The sequence below is a fragment of the Panthera leo genome, chromosome B3 (genome assembly GCF_018350215.1).
Source record: "Panthera leo isolate Ple1 chromosome B3, P.leo_Ple1_pat1.1, whole genome shotgun sequence".
NCBI lineage: Eukaryota > Metazoa > Chordata > Mammalia > Carnivora > Felidae > Panthera > Panthera leo.
This window is the reverse complement of record NC_056684.1, coordinates 30,463,381-30,480,979: the sequence shown is the minus strand read 5'-3', so window position 1 is coordinate 30,480,979 and position 17,599 is coordinate 30,463,381. Positions and strand designations below refer to the sequence as shown.

General features: G+C 57.6%; 1 protein-coding gene across 1 annotated transcript; it reads left to right on the top strand.

Annotated features, from left to right (window-relative positions):
• Positions 1-302: 302 nt before the first annotated feature.
• On the top strand, positions 303-16,955 carry LINGO1 (leucine rich repeat and Ig domain containing 1). Its single transcript, XM_042941343.1, has 2 exons — positions 303-514; positions 14,937-16,955. Exons 1-2 carry the CDS (start codon positions 509-511, stop codon positions 16,791-16,793), a joined length of 1,863 nt encoding a protein of 620 aa, XP_042797277.1. The 5' UTR covers positions 303-508; the 3' UTR covers positions 16,794-16,955.
• Positions 16,956-17,599: the final 644 nt, after the last annotated feature.

The window sequence follows — 17,599 nt, the reverse complement described above, 5'->3', positions numbered from 1 at the left end:
GGCGGGTCCCGGCCCCGGCCCCGGAGCGCGCGGAGTCCCCACCCGCGCGGCTCCGGCCCGTCTCCCGGCGCGGGGCTCCGAGCAGCATGCGCGGCCGCTGCCTGCCGGCCTCAGCCCTGGCCCCGGCCCCGCTGCGGAGCGCGCCTGGCCTCGACCCCGGCCCCAGCGGCAGAGGCGGCGGCGGCGGCTCCAGGCCGGCCCGGGGCGCAGAACCAGGCTCTCCGAATCCGCGTCGCGCGTCCTGAGCGCGCCCGCCCCTCCGCCCGCCGGGGCCGCGGCCTCCCGCCTCCCCACTCCCGCGCCCTTGCCCCGGCCCCGGCTCCGGCTCGGCTCCCGCCCGCTTGGGGCAGACAGACGGACAGACAGCCCTGCGAGGGCGCGTGGACGGCCGGGCGGAGGTGTCGGACGAGGAGGAGGAGACGGAGGAGGGGGCTGGGCAGGGGCTGAAGCCCGGCGGGGGAGACATGCGATTGGTGACCGAGCCGAGCGGACGGACGGTGCGCCCGACATGCAGGTGAGCCCGGCAGCCGCGGCCCAGCCCCGAGCGGCAGCCCCGCGGCACGCTCCCGTGCGGGCCGCCGTTGGCCCGGTTGCGCCCTCCTGGGGCCGCGGGGCACCCCAGCGCCACCCAGATTCCTCTTTGGGGTCACAGATCTGACCCTCCTCAAGCCCCAGAAATGGAGACTCTTCCTTTCCCTTTTCTCCCACCCCAACAAATTCCTTGTTGGCTAGCTGGCATCCCAGAGCTGTGGAGGGGCCCTGCCGGGTTCCTAGTCCGGCTTGTCCACCGTCCCCCTTCCCCTTCTGAGCACCATTCATCCTGGAGGGTAAGCCCCTTGTTCAGCGGGGTGGCTGCCCCTCTCCTTAGATCGCAGGTACCCCCCCCCCCCCGCCCCCTGTACCCCTAGCCAGCGCTGGGCACTGGCTAGCTGGGGGATGCAGGCGAGGGACCAGTTTTCTCTACAGGCTCCAGCCTGGGCACCAGCTCCGTCCCCTGATCAGGAGCAACCCCCTTCCAGCTCGTGCCCAAGGAGGGGGGGAAAGGTGAAATGAGGGGTAGGAAGAGTGCAGGAGAGGGAGTTGGGATTGTGGAGGACCCAGGAACCCTTTAGGGGCCTCCCTTTGTCTGTCTTCAGCCCCGGTTTCTCACCTCCTCCTGCCCCACTTTTCATTCTGAGGCAGCCGGTGGGAGGTGGGAACCAGCTGAGAAAAGGGAGGTGAGGAGGGAGTGTCCTGTTCTGCCTCCCCACTCTCTGTGAGGTGGCCAAGGCACCCACAGAAGATGTGTCCCTCCAGGTGGCTTCCACTTTGAGGAGGGGTGGGGCCAGGCCCAGTGGACAGTCCCCTTCCTGTTCCTGCCTGGGATCCCAGCCCAGAGCCATCGGTCCCTGGTTGTGCTGGAGGCATCCCCCTTTGTTCTCCTGGTCCTGAATCTGGTGGGGGAGAAGGGGCGGGTGGGAGTGCTGTGGGAGTGCAGGAGGCCCTGAGGTGGGGGGCAGTGCCATCTGGGCCAGCCCCTTCCCTGCCAGCCCAGACCACCATCCGGCCCTCCCCTGCGTGGCCTGGGCGGCCAGAGGGTGCTCAGCCCAGCCTGGCCCGTGGCTCTGGGCTCAGCCCTGCTGGCCATTATGGCAACAGCTCCGGCATCGGTGCCTCCCATGCCCAGGGAGCAATGAGCTGGGGCACCCAGGCGGCATAGCGCCTGGGGCTTCCCCACATCCAGGGAGGAATGCCGGTGAGGGAAGAGAGGGTCAGCAGTTTCCAGACCCTTTGTCCTTATGTGGGACCTGGTCTGCCAGGACAGCTTGCCTGCTTTCTCCCCACTGCCTGAGGCAGGAGAGAGGGAATGAGGTTCCAGAAGGGGGAGACCAGGAACTCCCCAGAACCCAGATAGGGACTCCGGGCAGCACCCCTATGCCCCTATTGGAGGGGGGCTTAGCAAAGGTGAGGGTAGCCCCCCCTGTGATGCGCTCTTTGTCTCTGTCTCCTCCCCTACCCCCTGCCAATGAAGTATGAGATGGGCCTTGGTCAAGGCTGCAGTGCCTCCAGGGCCTTGAGTTAGAGTAGGTCTTCAATCCCTGGGGCCAGATTTGGGGGGATGGGTGTGTGCTCAAGGCCCAGGAATCTTGGCTTGTGGGCTGAGGGCCCCTGTGTTGACCAGGGAGAGACTGCTCTGCCCCTGGCAGTAGTCCTCTTTGATCCTAGTAGTCAGATGCTCTATCCCCTGCCTCTGAGCACCCGTTTTTTTCCTTTACTAGATATTGTTTCCTAAAACTCAGCATTCCGGAGGGACACCAACAAAACCCAAATCCCAAATGACCTGAAACCTCCTGTGGCGGGGCGGGGGGGGGGGGGGGGGGGTCATTGTTCTCATAAAGCCAGATGGGATCCCTGGTACCGGTGACGGCTCATCTGGTGCTGCTCTCCAGGTGCCCACCAAAGCAAATGGCTGGCGGATCACGACTGGGGCTGAGGGTACGTTCCTGGGGAGAAGTGAAGCAGTGCAGTGATTTACACCGGGTCCCATGGAGGCGTGAGGCGGCGTGTCATATAGTCCTGTGGGGCTAGTGAAAGGCCAGGGAGGGGAGGCAGTAGATGATGGTGACTTCAGTCAGAGCCTCGCCTTGCTAGCCAGGGTCTCCTGGTCTAGCTGTCCTCTGTGCGGCACTCTATGGAAAGATGGCACCTCCCGGCCACTGGGTTCCTCCCCACCCACCCGCCTTCCCAGTGGTTACCCATTGATGGCTCTCTGTTCCCTGCCCACCAGTGCCTCTATACACCCCCCTATGACCTGTCTTGCTGTCTTGGTCAGGCATCCCTACCCAGAGGCTCTCCTCTCTTCTTCTCCTGGCCCCTCCTCGAGGGAGCCTCCTTGTACCTCAGCATCTCTAAGTTACTGATCCCCCTCCTCCAGGCACCCACAGTGAAGAACCATTAGGTGCATTGGTTTGCACCTAATACTATACCAGCCAAATTAATTCATGTGTTTATTTTACACATCCTGGCTGAGCTGTTTAGCTCTGGACTAGGCCCTCTTATGGCTCCCTTGGATTGCCTTGAACACCCTGGGCCATCTTGTCCCCATCCCCTGGGCTCCCCTGATTGCCCCTGGGATAGGGAAAACACTGGGAGGCACCAGGGAGCAGCTATTGACTGGTGGCAAGGACTGCCTGGAGGGGACACAGTGTCTTCAGCCTGTATGGATGGACAGAGCTAGGTGACATCAAGCGTGCCCCAGGTGGGGCACTTAGCACACACAGGCACTCAGAGAAGGATGGGATTTGTTTGTGGGGGCTGAGGTAGTCAGGGGTCCACCAGAAGGAGAGAGACTGAGTAGGTCCTGAGGTGGTAGCAGACTTTGCAGAGACACAGAAAACAGAGGATTCCAGAACTGGGGACGGTTCTTTGTAGAAAGAGTGTGGTAAGGCAGGTTCATTTCCAAAAGCATTTGAGGCATTCTTGATACTGACCTCTGTTTATGCATTGGATGGATGGATGGATGGATGGATGGATGGATGGATGGATGAACGTCCTTGGGTGCTGTGGGCCCAGTAGAGCTCTGCTGCCCAACAATCTCATCTTCATGTTTGCTCGGTTCCTTTGATGTTACTTTATAGTGAACTTGTTGAGTGTGGACCCTGGGGCCAGATCCCTGGGTTCAGATCTCAGCTCCACCTCTGCCTAGTTACTTAATCTCACTGGGCTTCAGTCTCCTTAGCCACAAAGTGAGGATAGCAAGGGTATTTACCTTTAGGACCGGCAGGAGGATTAAGTATGCTAACATGCCAAGTGGTTAGAACAATGCCCAGTATACAGTAAACTCTCCAGAAATGCTCACTACTCATAGTTTAGATCAGTGATTTGTTCACAATCTTTTCCCTGTAACTGGTGCAAAGACTTGATTTTATAGCTGAGAAAACTGAGAGCCAGAGAGGTGGCATGACTTTCCCAAAGCCCCCAGCCCACAAAGCTGTCTAGAATGCCTTCCTTCCGACCCCTGGGGCTCAGGGCTCGCTGGTCTGGGCATGGCCTGGTGACTAGTTAACGTGCGTAGCGTTAGTGATAATGATAATAGAACAAACGTGGCAGCCCTATTCCCCAACCTGAACACCAGCACTTTAATAATGATGTACATCTTCCATGTGCTTCTCCTCACTTTATTCCTGGCCTCTTTCTCTGAGGCAGCCACTATCCTAACGGTCTGTTTAGCATCGCCTTGCCTTTTTAAAAATCATGCATTTTAATAGATAGACATTGTTCCGTTTGTATTACTTTTGAACTTTGTGAAAAGAACCTGAAACTGTTTGCAGCCCTCTAGAATTTGCTTTTTTTCTTCAACATCGTATTTGTAAAGCTTCCTCTATATTGTTGCGGATAATGGTAATGTAGTTCATTTATTTCCACTGATGCATAATGTTATGTGGTTTGAACATAACACAGTGTATTTATCATTCTTTTATTGATGGGCCTGTGGGTTGTTTCCCTTTTTGTTCTTACAGACAATACTGCCGTGAACCTTCTTGTCCTGTCTCCTGAGGCAGCGTGCAGAGTGTCTTGGGGCACACAGCTAGGAGCAGAATTGCTGGGCCATAGGGCATGTTCATATTCAGCTTTACTAGAAAATGTGCCAAAGTGTTTTCCAAGTTGGTTGTACCATTTATGCTTCCCCCCAGCAGGAGAGGAGTGTCGCCACTGCTCCCCACCCCTGCCAGTACTCAGTATGGTCAGCCCTCTCGGTTTTTACCAATTGATTGAGTGTAAAATGGTGTTACATTGTGGCCTTGGTTTGCATTTCTGGAATTCAAGGTTTCTGGTGTATGAAATGGGGGTTGAGAGGGCAGCAGCCAGCTTGTAACAGATGCTTAGGAAGCGATTGTCCTTTTTGTACGTCAGCATCTCCAGTTGTGGGGTGCTGTCTGTACAAGCCCTGAGCTCAGGGAGGGGCAGGAGCAGTCAGGAGGATTCCCCAGGGAAGTGGCGATGAAGGAGGAGGGAGCAAGGAGAGATTAAGTTCTGCACAGTTAAGCCAAAGGAACCCCCGTGGTTCTGTGTTCACCCCCAGGATGGGCATGAGGTGATCCTAGCTTTGGAGAGGGGGAGAGCCCGTGCTTCATTATTTTAATAATGCACAGCCCATTTTAATAATGGCATTGGTGAGTGCTTAATAAGAGATTGGTGACCTGGAGAATGAATACTGGATGGAACAAACGTATATTTGTTCTTCTTCATTCTCACCTCCTCGGGGAGTCCTCCCTGATTGCTCTTGCCCATTGCATGAATGAAGGGTGGCTGAGCAAGGTCGTTCCTGGATGTTAGCAAGGTCCCCCCCAGGAGGCCCTCTGTGTACCCACAGAGGCTGAGAAGCTTGGTGCTGGCAAGGTAATTTGAGGCTGCTCCCTCTGCCAGCCTGGTGCACCAACGATTGATTCCAGGCCGCTTTCCCCGCCCAGACCTGGGCCCCTGGAGCTGGTTAGAAACGAGCAATGGGGCTGGCGGAATAATTATGCCTATTTCATGTGACACCCAAATTGATTGCCGCCAGGGTGACATTACCAGGCCATTGTTCCTTGTCTCCAACCTCTTATTACATGTTATTAGGGTGTGTGGTGTGTGTGTGTTTTTCTATTTTTTCCCATTTCAGGGAATTAATCTCTCTCTGCCACCTCCTCTGCTTCCCCCTCCAGAGAACCTGCTCATGTCTCTGCGAGGGAGTGGGGCCCTGGCCAGCATGCTTCCTCTGCCCGGCCCAGCACAGGGCTGGAGATGCAGTTGGGAGGGACTGGCCATCTCACGTCCCTTTACTTAGGTGCGAGATGGGGGTATCTCAGAGCTAAGAGGGGCTGCTGAGGTGTGGATCCTAGCTGGCAGAGGGGTTTTCCTGCAGTGTCCCTGGTCCATAATGCTCTGCTTGCATACCTTTGATGGCAGGCTACTCACTCCCTACTCCCAAGGCAGATCTTCTATCCTGAGCCATCTGGTCTTCCGTTCGATACCTCACACGGAGCTGAATGGGCCTCCCCTAGGATTCTGCCTGTGGGTTTTGACTCCACCCTCTTGGCTTGCACTGGACTCTTTGCACCCTCTGCCTTCCCCTTAGAGATTTGCGGAGATGCCTCTCCCCACGCGTGGGCTTCTCACGAGCAGGCAGCTGCGTGATGGCAGCAGTCGTGCCTGAGCAGAACGTGGAACCTGTGTGTGTCTGACCAGAGGGGCGCCCCACCCCTTGATTCTGACTTCCGTGTACCAGGTTGGGAAAATGGGTTTTGGCAAGGGGTTGGACAAGACTCACTTGAGCAGAGAGGGCTTTGAGTAGTCAGTGGTGATAGAATGGCAAGAGGTTTTATTTATAAAACTGTCCATGTTATAAAAAAAAATTCACTGGGCCTCAGTTTGGATGTATTGGGGGTTGTTTTTAAATCTTTTCCCCTTCTTGAGGCAGAAATAACTCAAACCTTCACTTATCCCTGATCTAGCCCCATTGTGGTATCCTGTCTGGCATTATGTTGGGGAGAGATGCTGTAGTCAGGAGGCTGGGATTCTTCATAGGCCTTAGCCCTGAGATGCTGTGGGACCTAGGACAAATCCCTCAAGTTCTTGGGCCAAATTCCCCTCACCTGTGTGGTGGTCTCTGGGGTTACCATGCCTATAGAGGCAGACAAGTTCAGTAACCTTGGGCAGGTGAACTAGTGGCTTGGAGGCTCAGTTTCCTCATCAGTGAAGTGGGGTTAATGCTTCCTCCCTCACAGGGTATGTGGTGAGGGTTGGTGGGGTCATTCCGCAAAGCACTCAGTATATGGGTTCGATATAAATGTCTCTTTCCTTCCCTCTCTTTGAATTCTCTGCCTCCAGCCTTGAGAGGGCAGTGTGAAGTCTGCTGTCCCCTTTTCTGAATAAGGAGTTTGGAGCCCTGAGATATAAAGCCATTTGCCCACAATCATACCGCTCAGTAGGCCCTTGAACCTGAATCTGGGAAAGGCAGTATGCAAGCCTGCTCAGGACAGCCTTGGGTCCAACTGCCTCAGTCCTAATCCCAGCTCTGCCATCTGTTGCTGTGTAATTGGTGGCAAACTGCATCACCTCTCTGTGTCTCAGTTTTCTGATCTGTAAAATGGGGATAATAATGTCAGCCTAATAAGATTGCTGTGAAAATTGAACCAAGTTCACATTTGAGTTCATATTATGCTAGCTGTTTGACCTTGAGCAAGTTATAGAACCTGTTTTTGCTTCTGGTTTTCCCATCTGCAAAATGGGGATAATAACATGGCCTACTTCAACAAGTTGTGGTGGCAGAAATGAATTATTTTTTTTTAGTTTATTTGAGAGAGAGAGAGAATATGAGAGAGGGAGGGAGAGAGAGAATCCCAAGCAGGCTTCACACTGCCAGCACAGAGCCCGACACAGGGCTTGATCTCACGAACTGCAAGATCATGACCTGAGATGAAACCAAGAGTTAGACACTCAACCAACTGAGCCATCCAGGCACCCTAAGAAATGAATTTTTATACGGCAAGTGCTTAGAATAATGCCTGGCACACAAGAGGCCCTCATTATCATTATATTTATTAGGTCTCTGGCCTTCCAATGCCATACTGTTGCCCTCAGCAAGCTGCTCTCTGCCCTGGGTGGGCCTCTGAGGCTGTGAGCTCCTCCTCATTCAAGCTCAAGGCTGATGGCCCTCCCAGGGCTGGTTTCCAGGCTTCCAAAGCCTGAGACGGGCCAATCTGAGTTGTTCCCAAGGTAGAGGAGCCCTGAGGACTGGGGCAACCAGTATGCATGAGGGGATCTGCTAGGCACCTCCCAAGATGGCCTGGGTGGGGGATGGAGCCAGAGGCTTTCCGGGGCACCTCCTTGCCCCTTTGAGCCTATGTTGGTATCTTAGACTCAGAGAGGAGGTGTGAAGGGAGATGTAGGGGTACGGGACCTGGGTTTTCCTTGAGCCCCATCAGGTCACCACATGGGTGCTTGTCTACCCCTCCTCGATCCTGGGACAGCTCCAATCCAAGTAGGGGTGCTGTCCACTCAGGTGACCTCAGTACAGACAACTAAGAAGCTTCCTAGAACCAGTGGCTTTCTCCCACTTCCCCCAGGACAGCTCCTAGCTTCCCGGCTGGACTTTCACCTCAGAAGAAGTCTGTGAAGAGACAGGCAGCACCCAGAGTGGTCCAGGGTCACCCAAGGTCATATGGCAGGGCAGGTGCACAGTGGGCCCTGATTGGAGCCCAGGCCTGGGACCCGTGAGCCCCATGCCCTTTGCTTACCCAGAAGAGGGCTTTTCTAGGCCTTGCCCCTCCCTTGCTCCTCCCCACCAAGCCGGCCACTCCTGGCGGGCAGAGCCTATACATAGAAAGCTTTAAACACTAAGATGCTTTGACAATTAAAATTCATAATTTATCCTAAAAATGGCCTGGAGCTGTGGGCTGGCCGGAAGGCTAGCAGCTCCTGAGATCAGCTGTGCTCCGGGGGGGTGGGCTGTGGGGTGGGCAGAGGCATCCCTCCCTCACATGCAGGGGGCAGGTGCTTGCCTAGGGCCACACACAGAGGCAGCTGGCCTAGCCAACGGGCAGGCAGTCACCCCGTGCCCAGTCAGCACCCTCCAGCTCGGCTGCGGCTGAGAGGCCGGGTGAGCACCTTTGGGAGAGGCTTGAGTTTCCAAATTCGTCTAAGAGATGGGGCTGGCGGCACTGGGCAAGGGAGGGTGTGGAGTGGTGGGAGGAGGGACAGCAGGCACACACACCCACACAGGCCACCCCCCTAAACACATACACACACACACACACACACACACACACACACACACACACACGCCCCAGGAGCCCAGCAACTCTGCCAAAACCAAGAGCAAGAGGAAAATAAAGAATTATACACGACAAAGGACATGACCTCAATTTTCTTCCAGGTTGATTTTTCTCTCCCTGTGGGGGGCAGCTGCAGGAGGAGGAGAAGGGAGAGGGAGAGGACAGGCCAAGGCGGGCAGACCAGCCCAGGAGGAGACAGACAGAGGCTGCCATGCTGCCTGCCCGCTGACCGCACAGACAGGATTTCTCCTGCCGGAGGCCAGCCTGGGCACCGGAACCTTCCTCTCTTAGGGTTCCCCGTCCACTCAAACTCCCTGTGCCAGGGGGCAGCCCTTGCCCAATTAGGCTGGCCAGGGACTGGGTTTCCCCCATTAGCTGCTCACACCTTAAACTATTATCAGTCATTCACACCTCAGCAGGGATTAGCCCTAGAAAGCTAGAATGGAGTGGCTTTAGAAGGAGCCGGGGAGGAACCATCTGGATTTGGGGTAGGAGAGAAGCAATTAGGAGTCCCTGGGTGCTTTCCACCCCTGCACACCTTTGCTAGCATATTCCCTCCCTCGAAAGTGCCTTCCCCCTGCTCCCTTCTTGGCCTGTGGAAATGTATTTGTGTTCAGCCTGAGCTCTCATGACACCTCCTCCTCCAGGAAAGCCCTAGGAGGGGCTGTTCTCAGGAGTTGCTTGACTGGCTCTCTCTGCCCCTTTGAGGATGGGTGAGGTTCTGTCAGCCCTGGCCCTGCCCTGGGGGTTCTCAATCTGGGGGACACAGAGGAGGCTGCAGAAGCTCCAACAGGGAGGAAGGGAGAGAGCGAACACAGCAGTGGCGGGCGCTCCTCGGACACCGGACACGGCAGAGATCAGAGGGGTTCCCAGAAGGGTGACCCCTTCTTGAGCTGGATTCTGAAAGCTGAATGTGAGAGCTCTGGGCACGTGGTGGACAGCCAGCCATTGCTAGGGGAGAAAGACCCCGACCTAGGGTGACTGTTGAGGGCTTTGTAGCCAAGCCTCATGCCACCCCCACCTCCACCCCTCCCCCGGCCACACGGCCACGGCTGCCTCTGAGCCGATACTACCGTTCCCACTAACACACTTCATCCTTTCACGAAATGGGTCCAGTGGCTCCATGTCCTGGAGCTGAAGGCAAAGAAGGGACCCCAGGCAGGCGGGGACTTGGGGACAGGGCAGGCCACGAGGAATCTGCCACTGTTCTTTGGTCACCCTGCATGGGTGCCTTCACTTTTCTGAGTAATCCAACCTACCTCATGGGGTGGTGGTCAGGACAGGAGATGTAACGGGCCCAGGGCTTGGGACATGCAGCGTGTGCACAGGAGCTCAGGAAATGGGAGTCGAACCTGTGGGGCAAGCTCTCGCTCCGCGTTCCCCTGACCCGGGCCAACCTTCCCTGCCCACTGTCCCAGGTGCCCGTCTTTCTCCTCCGTGTTCTCTGACTCTCTCTTCTCCTCCCTGTCTTTCCTGCATGGCCCTCTGTGTGTCTTTTCTTCTCTATTGCTGTCACCTTTCTTCTTCTGCTCTTCCACGCATTTCTTGGTGGCAGAGCTGGATAGGGCCGTAGGCAGACGTTCTGATGCCCTCAGCCCCCTCCCCAGGTCCGCCAAGTCCCTCGTCCCTCCTCACTCGCTCCTGCTGCAGACCCAGTCGTAGTAGGATGTCAGGACAGGAGGTGAGGGGGCATATGCCCACCTCATTTGCACGAGGGGCAACAGCCCACCGCGATTGCTCAGGTCACAAAGCCAGGCTGACACCCAGAGGCCCCGAGCCCCCAGCAATGGCCGCGGGCACCTCCATGCCAGGGACCTTGTGCCTGTGTGTTCTGGGGAGCCCTGCACTCCCTGAAGAGTGCTGAGTGGAAGCACCATGAAATATTGATACCATAAACCTAAAATGACAAAACCTTCCATTCTGTGCTGCAGCCCACCCCAAATTAGGTGAGATTCTAGCACGGACAATGGCAGCAGGCACAGGAGAAGAAACTCAGAGTGTTCAAAGTGCACAGTCGAGGAACAGGTCGGGTCTGGGGGGCAGGGCGCCTACCTGAGCTCTCTAAGGGCATGCCCCCCCTCCCAACCCTGGGGTCTTCCCCAGCACTGCCCTGACAGGCCTGCCCCTCCCTGCTCTGCCTGTGTGTCCAGAATTCCCGCTTCACACCAGGCAGCTCTCAGGCAGGCAAGCTGACCAGGGGGAACAGAGCTCTGCTGCCCCCTAACTTTGTGCCTAGGCCTGAGGGTGAATGAATTCCCTTCAGGAAGGCTGAGTTCTTATCTGTCAAATGGCTACAAAATAATCTCTTTTGAATGCTGCCTTAGGAGATGGAATGACCCTCACCCTCTCCCCAAGTCTACTCACGGGTGATCTGATGCCCCTTCTGTCCCCACCAGTCCCCTTCCCCATCCTGAGCCCCACAGGGGACAGGCCCACTGGGGAGCCTTTCAGATAGATCCTTCTGGGCCCGGTGGAACTGCAGTTTGGGGCCTGAGCCCCCACTCCTCCTCTAACCAGGTTTGAGAATGTTGACTTTCTAGCTGGTGAAAGTCATTTTCTGTTGTGGGCTCCCTCAGAGAGCCTGGAATCCAGCCCCTCACTGTACTGGGAGGAAATAGACCAGAGAGGGCAGGCCTTGCCCAAGGTCACACAGCAGAGCAGGGGTGGCCGAAGAACCATTTGGGGCCAGAGTGGGGAGCAACTGAGCCAGGCATATATGCCCCAGGATAGGAGTGAGAGTGTGATGGTGGAGGCAGCCCTTTGCAGATCAGGTCTGACAGCTCAGCTTCTCTCACGACTCTGGGATCGGGAGGGCTCAGGCTGCTGTGGGGTCTGAACATTGTGCCCTGGGCACAGCTCTCCCTTTGCCTGCCCACCTGCCTGCTTTCGATGTTTATTCCCTTTGTATTTATTGGTCCAATTTTTAAACTCTTGCCCTTGTGGGAAGCCCTTCAGGGGGCAAGGATCCAAAATAAAACGCTGATTAAAATGCATAAAACACTTCTCTGCAATTGCAGGAGTAACCAGCGGGATTCGCCCTGCCAGGAAGGCAGGAGCACACTGCCCACTCAGAAGTTCTGGTGACCCCCTCAGACACAGCCCTGTCAGCACCCCTCAATGACAGGGGCCCCCTGGGAGTGCCAGGCCAGGAGACTAGGCCCCGTGTGCTGTGCTCCTGCCGTGCCAGCTCAGGCAGGCTTCTTAACCTCTCCAGGCCTCAGTTTCCCCACCTTTCAGGACAGCCACATGTAAAAGGTGAGGGATGCGGCAATTAGGAGGATGTACCCTTCTGAAGCTATCTTGGTCCCGGGGAGCATGGCCTGTCGTCTGCGGGTCTAACTGCCAGGCTGGAGTGTGGCAGCCACACCAAGCAATGCTTTTCCATCGACGTATGTGAACTCTCCGGTCTGTCATTGCTCAGCGGGCCTGCTCACTCACAGGGCCTCAACCCCTGCACAAACTCTTGCATACATTCTTTCAGAGGACACCCCTGGGCGCTGCTCTGTGAGACAGAAGCACCCGTGACTGTTTGATCCAGGATTAAGCATACATCATGGGCGCGGCGCCAGGCGCTGAGGAGCTGAGTGTATTTGCCTCTTTGTTCAGGTTCCCAGGAAGCTCTCACCTTTAGTCGCTATGCATGACTTCGTGGGATTCTTTCCTCACTGGCTGGCTTTACCTTTTTATCTTGTTGCATAATGTTTTCTGTCAGTTGTCTCAAGTTATTTTTAGAACAAGGTGTGCTCTACAGCAGTTACGTAACGTCACTACTAATAAGTGTAAGGTGCTTCAGTGTCGTGGGAAAGAGATGATTTCTGACTGCATAGGTTCCGGACGGCTTCGTGGAGGAGGCGACATTTGGAAAGGGAGGTCACAAAGGCTGCTAGGGCAGGAGGCTGGGAGAGTCCTCCAAAAGCAGATGGTTTAGAGCCAGGACAAGGTGGGGACACCTGGGTGGTTTCACGGAGCAGACTGGTGGCAGAGGAGTACGTGGGTAGGTTGAGGCAGGGTGGTGGTGGCTTTGAATGCTTTATTCTCGTGTATGTGAGGGACTTACCAGCGTCTCAGGTGCCCTGTGCCATTTCTGTCCCCCCGTCAGTCCTCAGCCCCCTCTCCAGCAGCCCCCACTTCGCCCACCAGCCCAGCCCTGAGCTGGGCGCTAAAAGTCCTATTTACCTCTCCGGGTCCCCAGCCTCATACCCGTGCCGGCCCCAGCTGCCGGCGCAATTACTTATTGATCGCCTGTCAGGATGTTTGCTTTTCTGGTGGGTGACTGGAGCATGTGTGACTGTGGAAAATGGCCTGGTGGGGGTGGGGTGGGGGAAGCTGAACCACAAGAGTCTGGAGAGAGGATGAGAGGGGCTGAGGGGAGGGGGGTGGGCAAAGCCGTTGGGGATGACAAAACCTTGCAGATTCCATAACATGTCAGTAACACCCAGAGCCCTCTCAGGTTAATCAGTCACTTAGTCGATCAACAACCAGGGAGCACTGTCAGCCCTGGGAGACTGCGGGAGCACCGGAAGTTGTGTGGCATGTCTCGCAGACTAGAGCTCTGGTCCCAGATCCACCCCCTTCTACAGGCTGGGTTTCCTTGGGCAGTCACAGGCTCTTTGAGCCCCCCTTGCCTGAAGAGTTGAAGTGTGGGTGACAAGACCTGTGGCCTTGAAAGCAGAGGCTCTGTACAGGTGTGTGTCGGGGTGAGGGTGTGCTGGGAGAGGTGGGAGAAGGGCCTGATCAGGGGCAGAGATGTGGGGCCCTCCCAGCCTGGGCGTCCCCTTCCTGTGGTGAGCCCCCCTTGGCACCATGTGTGTGGGGTGTGTGAACAGGGCAGAGGCCCAAGGGTGGCATGTGAGCAGTTGGGCTATTGTTTGGCCCCCAGAGACCACCTGGCCCAACCCCTGGGGTTTCAAGAAGTCCAGACTAGCCCTCCTAGCTCCCTGCTGACCTTGCTGTTCCATGGGGTGGAACAGAGGAGGGAAGGAGGAGGTGGCAGAGGCAGTCTGGGCACAGGTGGGAGCAAGTAGCCTCTCAACACAGCTGGGGGAGAGTCACGGGGGTGGAGGGGGTGGGGAGGCTCACTCCCGCACACCCCTTGCTTACTCCACCTGCAGCCTGTACTCAAGCTGGGCCCCCTCCTGGCGCCACTACCCCTGTCACGGCCACCCAAGCCCGTCGTGTTCCTCAGGGCCCAGCTGTAACGAGCCTTGCGTCCTCAGTGCCACAGTGTGGACGGGCGCCTCCAGCTGCCGCTGCCGTCCTGGGCTATGGGAATCTGAATGCTCCCACCTCAGACTAGCAGCCTCACAGAACCCCGGCTCCAGGAGGAGTGTGATCGGAACCCCCAGAGAAAGATGGGAGGCATCAGGGTAGAGTCCTGGGTTCTGGCGGTTGTGCCCTCCACTGATCCAGAAACCCCATTGGGAAGCAAATTAATGCACACTGACAGGTGCCACTGGGTTTGCTGATATCCTAGGACTCTTGGGCTGGGGACTCAGCTGCAGTGCTGGTGAGGAGGACGCCGTGGTGTCTGTGCCTGAGGAAGTTCAGGCTAAAGGCTGAGAGGGTGGCCCCCAGCAGCCTCAGAAGCCCTGGCCTGACAGCCTGGGGACCAGACATGCTCCTCTGCAGGCTGTTTCCAGAGGCTTCAGCCTTTGGGCCCCTTTGATTCCCTCGGTGAGCCCCGAGGCCACTCAGCAGGTCCGGCTTTCTCCCTGATGAGCACCAGGGGAAGCTGAGGCTCGGGGCGTGGGGTGGGGTACTGGGTGTGTGCCTGGATCACATTGCCTGTAAAATGTAAACTGTAAAGGAGGTGGATGCCACCTGGGGTGCCGATGTCAGGCTCTTCTGAGGTGACCCTGTCCTTTCAGGGAACCCCCTCAATCCCAGGGGTGCTGGGAAATTCCTTGGGAGTGCTCTGGGCAGGATAGGGAGCAGGGAGGAAGCAGCACGGGGTGGCAGGAGGCTCTCCGGCTTGGGCATCGGGACCTCACTGTGGGGTTCCAGGAGCGACCTATACCACTGTGGACCCCCAGCTCTCCGTGTCGGGGACATTCTAACAGGGGCAGGAGGGCACAGACTGGGGTCCAGACAGACCCTTTCCTCTAACCGCCCCCTCTGTCCTGTGCTTGCTCTTGGCTGCAGGTGAGCGAGAGGATGCTGGCGGGGGGCGCGAGGAGCATGCCCAGCCCCCTCCTGGCCTGCTGGCAGCCCATCCTCCTGCTGGTGCTGGGCTCGGTGCTGTCAGGCTCCGCCACGGGCTGCCCGCCCCGCTGCGAGTGCTCGGCCCAGGACCGCGCCGTGCTCTGCCACCGCAAGCGCTTCGTGGCGGTTCCGGAGGGCATCCCCACCGAGACCCGCCTGCTGGACCTGGGCAAGAATCGCATCAAAACGCTCAACCAGGACGAGTTCGCCAGCTTCCCACACCTGGAAGAGCTAGAGCTCAACGAGAACATCGTGAGTGCCGTGGAGCCCGGCGCCTTCAACAACCTCTTCAGCCTCCGGACGCTGGGGCTGCGCAGCAACCGCCTGAAGCTCATCCCCCTGGGCGTCTTCACCGGCCTCAGTAACCTGACCAAACTGGACATCAGCGAGAACAAGATCGTCATCCTGCTGGACTACATGTTCCAGGACCTGTACAACCTCAAGTCGCTGGAGGTCGGCGACAACGACCTCGTCTACATCTCCCACCGAGCCTTCAGCGGCCTCAACAGCCTGGAGCAGCTGACACTGGAGAAATGCAACCTGACCTCCATCCCCACCGAGGCGCTGTCCCACCTGCACAGTCTCATCGTCCTGAGGCTCCGGCACCTCAACATCAACGCCATCCGGGACTATTCCTTCAAGAGGTTGTACCGGCTCAAGGTCTTGGAGATCTCCCACTGGCCCTACTTGGACACCATGACACCCAACTGCCTCTATGGCCTCAACCTGACATCCCTGTCCATCACACACTGCAATCTGACCGCCGTGCCCTACCTGGCTGTGCGCCACCTGGTCTATCTCCGCTTCCTCAACCTCTCCTACAATCCCATCGGCACCATTGAGGGCTCCATGCTGCATGAGCTGCTACGGCTGCAGGAGATCCAGCTGGTGGGCGGGCAGCTGGCTGTGGTGGAGCCCTATGCCTTCCGCGGCCTCAACTACCTGCGTGTGCTAAACGTCTCGGGCAACCAGCTGACCACACTGGAGGAGTCAGCCTTCCACTCGGTGGGCAACCTGGAGACGCTCATCCTGGACTCCAACCCGCTGGCCTGCGACTGCCGGCTCCTGTGGGTGTTCCGGCGCCGCTGGCGGCTCAACTTCAACCGGCAGCAGCCCACCTGTGCCACGCCCGAATTCGTCCAGGGCAAGGAGTTCAAGGACTTCCCGGACGTGCTCCTGCCCAACTACTTCACCTGCCGCCGCGCCCGCATCCGGGACCGCAAAGCCCAGCAGGTGTTTGTGGACGAGGGCCACACGGTGCAGTTTGTGTGCCGGGCAGATGGCGACCCGCCGCCCGCCATCCTCTGGCTCTCACCCCGCAAGCACCTGGTCTCGGCCAAGAGCAACGGGCGGCTCACAGTCTTCCCCGACGGCACGCTGGAGGTGCGCTACGCCCAGGTACAGGACAATGGCACGTACCTGTGCATCGCGGCCAACGCGGGCGGCAACGACTCCATGCCGGCCCACCTGCATGTGCGCAGCTACTCGCCCGACTGGCCCCATCAGCCCAACAAGACCTTCGCTTTCATCTCCAACCAGCCGGGCGAGGGAGAGGCCAACAGCACCCGAGCCACCGTGCCTTTCCCCTTCGACATCAAGACCCTCATCATTGCCACCACCATGGGCTTCATCTCTTTCCTGGGCGTCGTCCTCTTCTGCCTGGTGCTGCTCTTTCTCTGGAGCCGGGGCAAAGGCAACACGAAGCACAACATCGAGATCGAGTACGTGCCCCGCAAGTCGGACGCAGGCATCAGCTCTGCCGACGCGCCCCGCAAGTTCAACATGAAGATGATATGAGGACGGGGCGGGGGAGGGGCAGGGACCCCCCGGGCTAGCCGGGCAGGGGAAGGGGCCTGGCCGCCATACGCTCGCTCCTCGATCCTTCCCGCCTCTCCCTGCCCCTCCACACACACTCTTTCTTCCTCCCAGCCCCGTTCCCTGCTGCCCGCCCGCCCCCCCCCCCCCCCCCCCCGCCGGCCCTCACCGCCTGCCCTCTTCCTAGCAGGACCTCAGCAGTCCAGGCCTGGGGACCCACCTGCACAGGGGCACTCCTTGACAGACTGGAGTCGGAAGCTGACAGACCGACATGCAGCACAGTCAATAATTCAATAAAAAAAGTTACGAACTTCCTCTGTAACTTGGGTTTCAATAATTATGGATTTTTATGAAAACTTGAAATAATAAAAAGAGAAAAAAAAACACTATTTCCTATAGCTAGTCGGAATGCAAACTTATGACGTCCTGATTGCTCCAGGGCCCTCTTCCAACTCAGTTTCTTGTTTTTCTCTTCCTCCTCCTCCTCCTCCTTCTCTTCCTCCTTTCTCTTCTCTTCCCCTATGGGGAGGGATCACTCAGGAAAACAGGAAAGGAGGTTCGAGCCCCACCTGCCCGGGCGACCGACACGAGCAGGCAGCGGGGCAGGTGCGGGCCCAGCTCTGAGCTGGCTGTTTGCAGGGAGCAGGTGGAGGAGACAGGGCTGCCTGAAGGGGGTGGGGGCTGTCTGCCAAGCTGCCAGGAAGCACTACTGCCAGGGGTTGGGGGGCCTGGCTCGGGTGTGGCCGAGACTCTGGACAGAGGCTGGGGTCCTCCCGGAGGACAGCACA